The 14,064-nt window shown below is 37.9% G+C and overlaps 1 protein-coding gene and 1 long non-coding RNA gene across 3 annotated transcripts in view; one reads left to right on the forward strand and one right to left on the reverse strand.

Moving 5' to 3' along the window:
* The window catches only part of LOC108607124, a 30,350-nt gene that overhangs the window by 15,291 nt on the left and 995 nt on the right, over positions 1-14,064 (forward strand). The window lies entirely within an intron of this gene.
* LOC108607123 (axonemal 84 kDa protein) lies at positions 3,701-10,447 on the reverse strand. 2 transcript variants are annotated; one of them, XM_017997759.1, is made up of 11 exons: positions 10,265-10,447; positions 9,087-9,525; positions 8,770-8,930; positions 8,628-8,714; positions 8,346-8,545; positions 7,934-8,293; positions 7,714-7,870; positions 5,899-6,996; positions 5,711-5,832; positions 4,369-4,444; positions 3,701-4,316 (listed from the first exon to the last, which is right to left on the reverse strand). In XM_017997759.1, exons 1-11 carry the CDS (start codon positions 10,291-10,293, stop codon positions 3,701-3,703), a joined length of 3,345 nt encoding a protein of 1,114 aa, XP_017853248.1. In that variant the 5' UTR covers positions 10,294-10,447. The 2 variants fall into 2 exon arrangements, with proteins under 2 accessions (XP_017853248.1, XP_017853249.1); XM_017997760.1 differs by lacking the exon at positions 8,628-8,714.

Consider the following 14,064-nt stretch of genomic DNA (forward strand, 5'->3'; position numbering starts at 1 on the left):
ACATATTCACAGCGAGTTATGCCTTAATGTGTTGTCTCTGCTTTCAATTTTGGTGCTTTTGTCGTTGTTGTGGGGAAACATGCGGCGTATACGCAATATGTGTGCGTATGTGTGAAGGTCACCAGCAGCGCAAATTCGTGGCGCCCAGCTGTCTAAGCAATGACAGCTAAAGCAATGTAAGCGGCCACCCACCAACCACCAACCACCACCCACCCTTTATTTCTTATTTTTCGCTGCTGCTGCTGCTGCTGCTGCTGCTTGTTGGTTAGGCCGACCCGTGCCGATTGCCAGCGGCGCCAGTTTGTCTGACTGCGCGTGCCAGCATTTGTTTTGTTAATGAGCGAGCATCCCCCACATACAGTGAACAGTACACAGGTTCATATGAATAAATAATTAAAGACTGTTTGTATTGCACACTGGGAACGTTAAGCAGTCGTCGCTGCTCCCAAATTAAATTCAATGCATAAAAGCGACACAACATGAATAAAACAGCAAGAATGTATGCAAAAAGATATGAACCAGTTTGGCCTAAACAATGAATTTGAAAATATGTCTTAGCTCTAGCTAAAGAAAACTAAAGCAAGAGATTTATCAACTCAAAGTCAGCTGCAAGTTTTTTTTTATAAATTAATGGCTTAAAGTAAAATGTACAAGCTTAGCTCATTTCAATATATACTTTATAATTATTTTATGCACATATATTTAAAAGCAATTTTAATTTGTTTTAAAAGTTATTTAAAATTTTGTTTTATATTTATTTTTTAGTTTGAATTTTGTAGCACTATAATTATATTTATTTTCTTTTTTTCATAGTTGTCTGTTTTATAATTTATATTTTTAATTTATAATCAACTCAAAGTCAGCTGCTAATTTATTTATTAATTAATGGTTTAAAGTAAAATTTACATGTTAAACTTATTAAGCAGTTTTAATTTGTTTTTTTTTCTTTCAAGTTTTTGAAAAAGTATATTTAATTATTTGTTTTCATATTTATTTACGGTTTGAAAGTTTAAGCATTTTGTTACTCATTTATATTTATTTTCTTTTTTTCATAATTGTCATTTTTATCATTTTTTTTGCTTTCTACTTTTTGTTAATATAATTTTTGACTGTTGTATAACTTCTAATATATTTATATTTAAATATATAATATTCATATTTTTGTTTCCTTATTAAAGCTTTTTATATTTTTTATTTATTTATTTCGTATATACATTTAATACTTTCGTATACTTTCAATTCTTATTGTAATGGTCTTAAACATATTTGACGCTGACTTTGAACAAAATCAAATTCCGTTTTGAAAGATATAAATATTTTTATTCAATTGCTTTGGCTTAATATCAGTTTGCTATTTATTTTGTTGTTATTGTTTTTTTTTTTAACTGTTCGCTTGTTTTGGTTTTGCCTAGTGTCATTTACTAACCGCAACATCGAATCCTCGCTTGTGGGCTTATGTGGCAGGAAGTGTGTGTGTGTGTGGGTGTGAGCAAATTTTTTTCTTTTGGCTCGTACCTGCGCTGAAAAGTGCAAGTTACGTTTCCGTTTCCGCTCTGAACACCTGCGAACGCTCGTTATAACCCACAACAACTGCAACATGATGCTTGACAAAAAAAAAAAGAGGAAAAAGAAAAAAAATAATTGAAACTGCCTGTTGTAGCAACGTGACGTTAACAAAAATGTTTAGGCGTGATTTAGTTGACTCGTTGCTAAACACACACACATACATATACACATACATATATACAGAGAAACGCTTTGACACACATACAGCTGCAATTGCAGGGCTTTTCAATTTGCTGCCTTATTCATTCATAATGAGCTTGCCTTTTGCCAAAGTGTGTGTGTATTTATACACTTTGAAAAATGTCGAAAATTTAACTAAGCGTAACTAGGCGAAATTAAGTGGCATTATTTATATATTTTTAGCTTTAAGCATTTAACAACTAACAATTTTTTATATTATTTACCAAACATTGTAAATATTTTTATTTTTTAACTTTAAAATAATTTTTAAGTTACTTATTTTGAATAGCATATTTTATTAAGTAAAAGCAAGCTCTGATTACATTTGGAAATTAGAGTTTTTGTACTTACTTTATTTTAAAAATACTTGTTAATTTTAAAATATTTTTCAAATTACATATTTTGAATAGCATATTTTTTAAGTAAAAGTTAGCTTTGATAAGAATTTACAATTAAAATTTTTTTTAATGACTTTATTTTAAATATTTTTTTGTCGTTTTTATTTTATTCATTTACATATTTTGTATTTTTTTTAATACTTATTTATTTGTTTACTTACGCTTTATTTTTTGCACAAAGTGTATTTTGTAGTCATTCACGCTCAATGCTGCAAATTTTTTTTACATCAACATTTGCTGAGTTGTAAGCGCTCTCGATGGGCAGTCGGTCTAATTTGCCACAGCTCTGCCACGCACTGTTGCACACGCCCACAAACAAACACACACACACACGCTTATACACTTTTAACTTGTAGCAGAGTGTAGCTTTTACATTTCTATAGCATTTATTTTGTTTGACCTTTTTCAAATATTTTTATTTTAACTTTTTATTACACTTTTTCTTTCTCTTTTTGTGTTAGCCGCATTATAAAAAAATAAAACAAAAAACTAACATTTTATATTTTAACACAACTGCCAAGGCAAGCTCAGTGTTTTTTTTTTCTCTTTTTTTAAATTTTGCATAAAATTGTGTGTGGCGTTTGTTTTCTTTTTAGCTTTGGGCTTTGTGCATAGACTCGTATTTATTTTTGTGCTTTAATTGAAAAAGCTCTGCACATGCCTGTGTGTGTGTGTGTGTGTGTGTGTGTTTGTGTGTGTGAGTGTGAGCTGGACACTCGACAAAAGCAATCATGTTATGAACTTGAGCCTTGTGCAAACGTGTGGTCAGTTGGCTAGGTAAAGTAAGTGTTACCAACTTGTTGAAAGATACGTGGGCCACATCCAGCACTCAAATGTGAAATTCATTTCGACTTTGTGCAATTGCAAAGGGGGCGGGCGGGGTGTGGCCTGAAGTGTGGCAGTTAGCTTAAGTGATGGCAAAAAGTCAGTTTGGATTATGTACTTTGGTCACTTGTTAAATATGATAACAAAAGTTGGAGATTTATTTTAAATCATTTGGCAAATGCATAGAAATTTAAGCAAATATTTGGCAAGGCAAACTTGAACTTTGATAAAGTTAATCGATTTGTTTAAATACGAAATTATTTGTAGTGAGTTTGCATTGAAAGGGGAATTGAAGTAATTGCTTAACAATATAAATATCTGTTAATAATTAGCTATATAAAAATATATATATTTCAATAGTTTAGTGTGAATTTTCAATACATGAATTGCAAAAATTAATAGGAAATATGTATATATTGAAACTTAAAGAAATGCATTAAACATTTGATGGGATAATGTTATTTTTTTTTTAAGAAAGAAATATTTTGAAAATATTAAAAAATGGATTGAAATAAATTTGTTCATTTAACTATAGTTGCTAAATATTTTTAAGCAATATTTAAGCAATATAAATCAAATATTAAGCATACGCATTGCGTAAATATTTATTTTTGTTTTGTTAATTTCATTGCTGTTTGCTTGGTATAAAAATATGTTTAAAACTATTTTGAAACCATAAATTAATTTCTTTTGAAGCAAAAAGTATTGTTTAGTTTAGTTTACTAGTCGACTCAGCACAGGCTCAAGGGTCTTATGGCCATCAGAATGCCAGCCACATTGTCTCTCAAAATGGGACTCATGGTGCGCTGCTTCTCCAGACTCACGGGCTGGGCATGAGCCTGCGAGAGTTGATAGAGATCCGCATAGTATTCCATGCCAGCAATGCCGACGGCATTAAAACTCGCCGACACCTCAGTGCAGTCGATAATCGAGGTCTTCAGTGGTGTAACCAAGAGCGTTGAGTAATATGGCACCTTCTTGCCCTCCAGCAGTTCACGTATGAGCAGCACGGCGGTTCTCGAGCCGGCCAGAAGATTCCAGCGCGACCAGCTAAAGTTGTGCGACAGCGCCAGCGTTGAAATGCACGCATATGTGTGCAGCTCCATCACATAGTTCTTCTCGCAGGAGCCCTCCGTATAGCAGAAGGCATCCTCGTCGGGAAATATGTCTACGGCGGAGAGTATAAGCGTTGCCTTCAGCTCCTGCAGTGACATTGTCTTGCCAATCATTTCGGTTATGCCTTGTGTGCTGCCGCCTTGAAAATTGTTAACGGTATAACCGCCCTCCGTAATGGTCATGTCCAGGCTAATTAACGAGGCAGTAAAGCTGAAGAGTATTGTGCCTGGACTGCAAAAGTATTAAGCCTTAATATTAATTCTTTTAATTGGGTTCTACTTGCTTTTTCATATCCGGTCGCAGATCCCACGTCTGATATGGCATGTTGCTGTATTTATTTAAAGCGAAGCCAAAAATACCTGCAAACAAGTATAAGCATTTAAGTAATAAGCGCATGCATTAAAAATATTTTTCAAAGTCTAATTAAGTTTCATGACTAGCAGAATTCAAAGCTTAAAATTGTAATTCTGCTTAACTAATTCATAAATAATAGAAATATTGAAAATATTAATTACAAATAACTCGCGCACTGCTTGTTCAATCGCCAGGAGTCCAAGCACAACTGAAACTGACCTACGTGCATTCCTATTCACTCAGCCTCCCACATTTGTGAGTGTCGCTGCTTTGCTGCTCTTTACTGCACTCGATCGATCAGCGCTGCTGCTGCGGCTGGACTTGAGCGTGACCGTTTTGTTTCTTAGAGAGCGTCACTCAGCGCTGCAGCTGCGGCTGAACGAGAGCGTGGCCGTTTCGTTGCTTAGAGTGCGCGTTCTCATGTCGTGCGATGAGTGAGAGCGTGAGTAAGTTCAGCTCAGCGCTGCTGCGGCTAAACTTGAGCGTTGCCATTTTGTCGCGCTCAGCGACACTTAGAGTGAGATCACTTAGCGCTGCTGCGGCCAAACGAGAGCATGACCGTTTCATTGCTTAGAGAGCGTGCTCAGCTCACTGCACTTCGTACGGTGAGTGAGAGCGTGAGTAAGTTCAGCTCAGCGCTGCTGCGGCTAAAGTTGAGCGTGACCGTTTCACTGCTTAGAAAGCGCTCAGCTTACTGTTAAATCGTACGATGCAGCTTGAGTGAGTTTTGCTTTGACAATTAATGCATGCGCAGACCTGAATGCAAATGCATTAATTAAATTTATATCGTTCGCACAATTCTTAATAGTCAATTGTGTAATTTTCATGATTGCATTGTACTAATTCTTAAAAAAATTCATTTAATAAGTTTATAGCTTTCTAATACATTTTTGCTGGCTGAAAAACAAAACGTTTTAATTATAGAATTGAAAAATGCGAAAGTGCCAATTATTAGATTTACTTATAAATATAATTATTTATTATTAGCTTATTATTGTGGGTAGGAAAATAAATAATTTAAAAATTGCATACAAATTATTGATAATATTTGATTGTGAAAAGAAAAATTTATGTTTATAATTATACCATAAAAAATGATTAGAATATAAAAATGGTGTAAAATTAATTATTACATTCATTAGCTTTGCTTGAAAAGAACAATATTTAATTATTGCACAAATTATTGCATAAATTATTGCATAAATATTTATTAATTTGGAATAAAAAGTATTTCAAGCTAAGCAAGATTTGTAATAAATTTATAAGCCTACCCAAGCGTCCAGTGCGGAACTGAATTGAGAGCTTGTCCTCATTGAATTTGGTGTCATGAACATCACGTGTGCTCCACTTGCCTTGAGTGATGGCAGCGGTGCTGCTGAGCTTGAGGCGGCGACTAGAGCAGATACGAAGAGAGTAAGAGAGTGAAAAAGAGAGTGAGAGTATAAAAATTATGACCTACGCTTCGCTGTCGCTATTGTCGCTTTGACTATTTCGACTGAGCAGCTGCTGCAGATTATCGGGCGGCTGCGCTGCCGTTTCGCACTCCAACAGAGCCAACAAACTATCCTCATCCTCTTCCTCCTCCGTATCACTGCTGTCTTGGCTGTGACTGGACTTGGGCGGCGACTCAGTTGTCGCTTGCGCCGGCAGCTGCGAGTCGCGCACAAATGAAATGCTCGTGTAGTAAGCAAAAGCAGCAGCAGCTGCCGCTGGTTGCAAGACATCGACGAGCTCTTGACTTAGCGCTGGCAGCTCCTCCGTTAGCTGCTCCGTCTCGTCCGCCTGGGAGCCGCCGCCGCTTGGCGACATTTGCTCTGAAATTTGCTGTATTAGCTCCTCGTGCTGCTCACGTGGCAGCTGCAGACGCCACAAGCGATCCATGTCCTCTATAAGCTGCGAGAACAAATAGCAATTGCCACTGCGTGGCGCCACAGGCGTCAGCTGTCGAAACTTGAGCAGCTTATCAAAGCAGAGCGGCGGAAACAGCTCAGCTGGCTCCAGTGTATTCAAAAATTCAGCATCAATGCCTGCCACAGCAGCTGGCGCAGCTGCCTCTGCGTCAATTGTTGTTGCTTCAGTTGCTGCTGCTGCGACGCCCAAACGCACATGCGGCTGTCGCGCCAGAAACATCACCTGTCGCTCTCTTTGTCCATTGCTGTCCATCTGCGGCGTTTGCTGCTCCAGTCGCACGCAAAATCCTTGCGGCAGTCGCGGCACTACAAAGTCCTTGACCAGTCCATACAAGTCCACATCGCTGGGTATGGCTCGCAAATCGAAATCTCCCACTTCTCGCAGCGTTTGCAATGTGCTCAGCTCGCTCTTTTGCTGTCGCGGCTTGGCACGCGGCGAACTCTTCAATGGACTTGGCTGTGCATTGGTCGAGAGGGGCGTTGCCTCTGTGGGCGTTGCTGTTGTTGCCGCCGCATTGCTTGCTGCACTTTGCTCCGGCTCCGTCGCCGGCTTAACGCCATCAGCCAGCTCCATTTCGAATGTCTCCACGTGCGTCTCCCAGCGACAGGCGACGGGTGGTTCAAACCAAATAACCGAGTCGGGTAGTCTGTGGGGTGTTGAATAAATAAAAAAAATCAATTGCACTCAACTATTAAAAACGCCTAGTCGAAAAATAAAGCAAACGCAATTCTCAGTGGATTTTTAAATTCTCTTTGTTTGAAAGCTTATTCTTAGAATTTTAATTCCTCGAATGCTGTAACGCTTCTCGAGCATCAAAGCTCTGTTTGCCTGAATTCAAATTTATAATTTTATAGCTAACTTAACTGACTTCAGCTTCTTTTCAAATAGTTTTGAACTTCTCTCAATTATATTCCAATTTGGATTTAACTTAAGACTTGATTTCACAATAGGCTAATACTTCCACAAATAGATATTGCTCTTATATTGACATGATAACCTATGAAGCTGCTTTCTTCATCTTTCTATATCTATAAATATTTTCTAAACTGCATTTTAGCTTAACTTTGGTTAGTGCCAGAATGAATAGCTTGAATAGCAATTCAGAAAGGAAGAAGCAAGGAAGCTCAGAAGGAAATGTTTCTGAAGGAAATTATAGCCTAGCGTCTGATTTGCTATCAAAAGATAATACTGCAAGCTAAGAAGCACAATCCATGAATGTTTTATGTTTTTAGTCAACGAAATACATTTTGATGTGCTCTGATTTTATTGCATGAGCATGCCTCACTGCAATATACACTTTGCTCATAACTTGGCATTGAATATATAAATGCATAATTGATTTGAATAATATATTTGAACTCACTGTAGTGTGACCAGCGCTAGTTTATCCAATGCCGCCTCAATCATGCGCATTTCCGCTTCGATTTCCTCCGGCAAGCGTCGCACGCCGGGCAGCACCGGCGGTGGGGGCTTATACGTCTGGTAGTACTCCTTGTGCACCAGACTATTGGCAGCTGCAACTGTAGGCGACCCTGGCTTAGTTGAATGCACTCAAATCAAATGCAAATCAGAGCTTTACTCACTCGTGCGGATGAACGAGCGCGCATTGAGCTGTTTATCCTGCTGTGGCGTTTCCAAAAAGTCAATGCCATAGACACCGCCAATGATGCGATATTTGCGAAGATTGACATCTGTCTCTAGCATGCCATAAGCCTCGGGTCCGATGGCACGACGACGCGCCTTGTTGAGCTCATCTTCGTATTGAGCGTAGAGCTTGTCCACATCGTAGCTGCGCTCACGTGTGGGCTGCGAACTGGCCGAATGCTGCTCCTGCGTTAGCTGCTCCAGCTCCGATAGCGGTATCTCGCGTGCGCATTCGTCTAGCATAGACTGTAGTATCTCCTTGCGTTTGCGCCACTCGCGTTTCGTTTGCCGTAAGATTGCTGCAAAGCAAAGAAATTACATTAACGTGTAGTTCGGATTGGCTGCACTTACTCGCATTTGCTGAGCGTGAATGCTTGATTTGAAAGCTGCTGCAGTAGTCGCTAAAGTGATCGTAGTTTAGCCATAGGCCACGCAGCGCTGAACTTTGCAATTGCACTGTGGGTGGCAATGAAATGTTCATTTCGATAATGGGAAAGTCGATTTCATTATGCGCTGTGGGTTCGCCTATGCGTGCCTTGGGATTGACTGCGCTGCCAAGGAAATGGTTAAAGTGCAGGATAATAGATAAGAAAAGTCTAAATCTTGAAGCTGCTTAAATAATTCAAGACTTACATTTGCGCATCCTTGGAAAAAGTCCATATGAAACTTTGAAACACATCGGAGCTATAAATATGTTTCGATACGCCTGGTCTGTCTATTCTACAAATAATTTGAAGTTTAGCTTATTGAATAGAGAAATAGAGAATACGCTTACTCCATATCGCGTTCAATATGCGACATTGTTTTGTAGGTAAACTCATCCAGATGCTCTTTGAGAAATACACGCATCTCGGTCTTTAGCTTTAGCAAATCGGCAGCTATATGCGCTGTATGCTCTTTGCTAAATAGCAACGATTCATCCAGTTCGTTGAGTATCTAATAAAAGATTAAAATTAAATTGAAGCAAATGAAAAACGTCGATAAACAAATTTTGATTTTAATTTGCATGGAACCCTAGGGTTCTTTAAGGTTTCGATGGAAACTATTCTTTGGATTTTGCTTTATCTATTTCGATCGATCCACTCTACCTACCCCTAGCACTTCCTTAATGCGCTGAGCATAGACATCACCCAGACTGCCCTGTTGCTGTCGCAGCGAGACGCGCGTCAGATCGGGCACTTGTGAGTCCTGCGTGAGCAGCGTTCGCTCATCGGTGCGCAGCAGCCAATTGCGGGCTTCCAGCTGTCGCTTTGCTATGTCCGCATACCATTGATGTATGTACTTGCGTAAATCGCTGGGACTGGCGGCATTGGGTAAACCATTGCAGCGCATAAACTTTTCCCAGTCGCGCTGATGTCGTTCGCCCGTCTTGATGGCCTCGATGGCCATGTGGACGGCATGGAAGAAGTGCATGCTATCCTTGAGCTGAGCACGGCGTAAACGATTCTCGGCGACCTCCTGCTGTTGACGGTGCTTGGCCTGCTCCATTTCAAGCTTTTTGCGCTGACGCGCTTCCTCGAGCTTTTTGAGTCTAGAGTGAAATAAAGAAGAAGAGTTAGGGAGAGGAATCAAAATGGGAAGAAAACGAAAGATCACGGAATAGAAAGAATTGCTCATAATTCTAGAGTAAATTAGAGAAAAACAGTTAAGGAAAGGGATCAAAAAAGGAAGAAAACGGAAGAGCAGAGGAATACAAAGAATTTCTACTTATTCTGCAAAACTTTTTTCCGTTTTTTTCGTCTCTCTCTTTTTGTAATACGAGATAGAGAAAACAGAATACATTTCTTCCATGTTTTTGTCGCGCCTAAAGCAGTGATAAAGATAGAAATATGTAGACGAGAATAAATCAAAGACAAGAAAACGGAAGGCCAGAAGAATAGAAAGAATTTCTTACAATCTTGCATCTTCGTTTCAAAGCCTTATTCCTTTTTTTATTCTCTTCTTTTGGAATGCGTTAAAAAGAAAGAAAGCTGAATATATTTCTTCTATTTTTTATACCGCGAACAAATCAAAGTTAGCCAAAGAAATAACTTGAAAGCGAATTCAATGCCAAAAGCCAAAGTTAAAAACTTTATTCAGCTCGTAAAGGCAGAAAGCAAGAATGTATTCAAATACAATATACGACAAGAAGAAGAAGAAGAAGCAGGAGCAAATGACACTTGATTGAACACGCTAGACAAAGAAGAACAAATGGAGGAAATGGGGAAAACAGAAGCTAATGGATACGCTAATTAATTGAGTTTCCTTTCTTCTTTAACGTGGCCACTTACTTTTCCTTTTCCATTTCAATGCGCAGCATTTCAGCCTGTTCGGCCTCCAGACGCGCCTTCTCCTTCTTCGATAGCTTCTTCTTGGGCGGCTGCAATTAAACATTATTAATTATGCAGACAATTTGATGCACAATGTCCATACCATTGCTACTCTCTATCTTCGTTTCCTTCGATTCCGTTGACAATTTACGCACAGTCCGGTCTGCAGGACTAGCTGGCAAATGGCTTTGCCGTCAAGCTAAACAGTTATTGATCCAACGGCAAAAGCAACTATAGTTACCTTGTTTGCCCTCAGAGCAGCAGCAACAACTTAATCTCTGCTTATATACACTAGGGTAATACACACACACACACACACACACACACACAAGCACACACATAGATAGACTGTTACAGTTATAGACTCCGCATCCGCAGCTTAAGCTCTGCTGCTGCTGCTGCTGCTGTGGCAAGCTCGTTCGCTTGGCGTTAATTAAATATTCCATGCCAGCTTAGCGCTCAGCCAAAAAATTGTTGCACTCACTGTTGCTGTTGTTGTTGTTGCCGTTGCTGTTGCTGTTGCTGTTGCCATGACAGGATTTGTGTCCCTGGCGACTGCGGGCTAGCGCACCATCCCATTGCCATGCCGTGTGGCAGGGATCAGCACTGAGCTCTGCACCCGGCGATAATTTTCAGCTGCTCGTGTCCCAGGCTAAAGGTGTCAGCCATTGGTAATGCGAGACTCATTCGCTTGACTTGTGACTTTTGATTTTGCGCTAGAGTAGCGCGCAGCTGTTGCACAGTGGTGCAAAACTAATATATTATTAGTCAAGATTTAGTGCAGCTTAATAATTATTCAGATATTTTGAAATGCTTAGTTTAATTAAAAACGCGATGAGATACAAAGACAATATTTAAAGGGCTGAAAGTAATTAGGCGACATTATTTTTAGTTGTGGCTTATTATTATTGATAAAATAAAAATAATAATAGAAGCAACAAAATAGTTAGATCAACGTTAAATGCTCAAATAGTATTTATCGATAAATTAAAATACTTTGAAAACTCAAATTAAAGCAGTTTGTTTGTTATCGAAAAGTTAAACTATTATATAAATTTATATTAAATAAGTTTGGATATGTTCAAATAAAAAATTACTGCTTAAATTTATATTGAAGCAAATTAATTGATATCAATAAAAGTGTCTTGAAAGTTGGCTCCAAATACATCGATACTATCGATACATGCCATTTTAATTATCTTACAAACTTGCTTTAAAGTTACAGCTTGTCGATTTATTTATTTATATCGTTGTGTCATTAATTGTTTGTCTTAAATACTTTGAAAACTCTGCTGCTCTACGTGAAGTTGAAGCCCAAGGTAGAGCGTATAAACTTTGTTTTTCCCTCACTGCCCGCAATTTTATGCTCAATTTAAACTTTCTTTTGTTGAAACTTTGTTGTTGCTGCTGCTGTTGCTGATGGGCGTGGCAAGGTGACAAGGCGTTTGTTTAATTACGCGGCAATTTAAATAACAAGCAAAGCTCTGATTTCAACGCTAATTGTTGCAGCGAGTAAGGTGTGAAAAGCGCTTTTAACTGATCAAGCGTTAAAACTGCAGCTTTTGTTGCAAAATTTAAGAACTGTATGTATATTTCTTTTATATATAAATTACAGCAAGTTAAAAAGTTAACGTTGCACAGGCTGCTGTAAATATAAACACAAAAAAAAGAAAAAAAAAAAAAAAATAAAGCACAGGCGAGTGTAAAAAAGCAGCAGCTAAAAAAAATTGTTGTGGGAAAATTTTATTTATGGCTACTGGCTGTGCCAGCTGCAACAGCAACTGTTGTTGTTGCTGCTGCTGCTGTTGCTGTTGCTGTTGCTGTGAGTCTGTTAATATATGGCAGCAGCAGTAGCCTGCATGCTGTTGCAAATAATCCTATTTTATAAGCTGTGGCAATGCGACAGCAGACACACTACTGTGATATATATATAATTTAGCTTGTAAGTAAAATTGATGTGTTGGGGTTTGGGTTGGGGGTGAGTCAGAGCCAATAATTGATATAAACCGCATGCGTAATTAGCTGCACTTGAGTTTATACACTTAACGCTCGCTTACGCTTTTTATTTATATTTATTTGCTAACATTTGTTAGCAGCAGCAGCAGCGGCGCGAGTTGCACAATAACAAGAAATTTATCATACGCACCGTTGACGTTGACAGATCGTTGAGCTGTAACGCTGGGCGACAACTAACAAACAGACAAAGCACACGCTCTAACTGTTCCAATGTTGCATCCTTTTGTGGCATGCTACTCTAAATGCGGCACGCTTGAGCGCACATTTGCAATATGACAAACAACATGCAAATATTTCTGCCACAAAACTTGAATTCAATTTATGCACAGCATTTAATTTTAGTCATCATGTGGCTGCAGTTTGATAAATAGTTGACTATTAAATATTAAATGCAGGTGTATACATTTTATTCAAATACATTAATCTTTATATTTCATTATGCGTGCATTAACATAATTAATGAGGCTTTCATACTTACACTTGCAAATAATAATAATTAATAACAGCAATAAATGGGCAACAAGCGTAATAAATAAATTGCTTAATGACAAAATGAGTGAAATAAAAAAAATAAAATGAATAGATTGTTATCGATTCTTTTAAATAATAATAATATAAAAAAGAAATTAATAAATTAGTATAGATGAATTTAATCATAAAAATAATTTTAATAATAAATTAAAAGACAAAAGTGAAATGAATACAAAAAAAAAATAAAATAAATTAAATGGTATTGATACTATTAAATAATAGTAATATATATAAAAATATAAAAAAGGAATTAATAAATTAGTATAGATAAGTTTTTAAATACAAATTTTTGATATAAATTATAGTCGTGTATCAAAGTATTATATTAAAATAAATAAAGTAAGAAAATAATTGCATACATTTGATAATAATAATTAAACGAATTTACGTGCAGGCAATATAAATGCCAAAGAATAGTTTTTAATATATAAATTGAATTAATTTTTGAGTGGGAAAACTTCAAACATAACTTAATTATTCTGCAATTAGTTCACAATTAGTTAGGCAAATTGTTTTTCTTTTTTTGGCAAGTGCATTTGCTACAGCATGTGCAACACTCAATTCATTTTCATATGTTGTCATATGTTGTTTTTGTTGTAATTTTTTGCATGTGTGGGTTTTTGGTTTTTTTTTTTTATTTTTTGGCAGCTGCTTGACAAATTGCTGCTTGCAACATGTCCAGGCATGGCAGCTGTGGCGCTACTGGAAAATTGCCAAGCAGTTAAGCGTGCTGCTTGCCACAGGCAATCAATGCAACACACACACATGGGGCACATACAAATAGACAGACTGTTGCAAGCGTAACGATTATTAATTACTGTCACTTTAGTTTTCATATGCGCCCTGGCAAGTGTTGACATTGTTATTGAGCTGCTCTGCCTACCGAAAAAGCCTTGAGCCTTGGCTCAATTTTATAATTACGTATACGCAATATAGTATACAAGCGCTAGAGGGCGACACTGTAGCAAGCTGCATCCGCTGCTGCCACTGCCACTTGCCACTTGCCACTTGCCAGTTTGTTTTTAGCAAAGTCTCTTAATGTGTTTGTTATGACGTTGATGGCTTGGCAAATGTGCACATACTCACCGCATCTGTCTCTCTCACACACTGTCGCTCTCTCTCTCTCTCTCTCTCTTTTGCTCTCACTCAGCTGCATGCGCTATTTCAATCTATTTTGGTCAGACAGCTGTCTCTGCTGCCACTTCTAGCTCTAG

This window comes from Drosophila busckii, chromosome X (genome assembly GCF_011750605.1).
Source record: "Drosophila busckii strain San Diego stock center, stock number 13000-0081.31 chromosome X, ASM1175060v1, whole genome shotgun sequence".
NCBI lineage: Eukaryota > Metazoa > Arthropoda > Insecta > Diptera > Drosophilidae > Drosophila > Drosophila busckii.

What these genes read in the sequence shown, in the direction of transcription:
- LOC108607123 (XM_017997759.1), bottom strand. Translation starts at nt 10,293, where the DNA reads ATGCTGCGCATTGAAATGGAAAAGGAAAA. An exon ending in TTCACGCTCAGCAAATGCGA is followed by an intron (nt 8,294 to 8,345) that starts GTAAGTGCAGCC and finishes TTTGCTTTGCAG; the next exon opens with CAATCTTACGGCAAACGAAA. An exon ending in CTGCGACCGGATATGAAAAA is followed by an intron (nt 4,317 to 4,368) that starts GCAAGTAGAACC and finishes ATACTTTTGCAG; the next exon opens with TCCAGGCACAATACTCTTCA.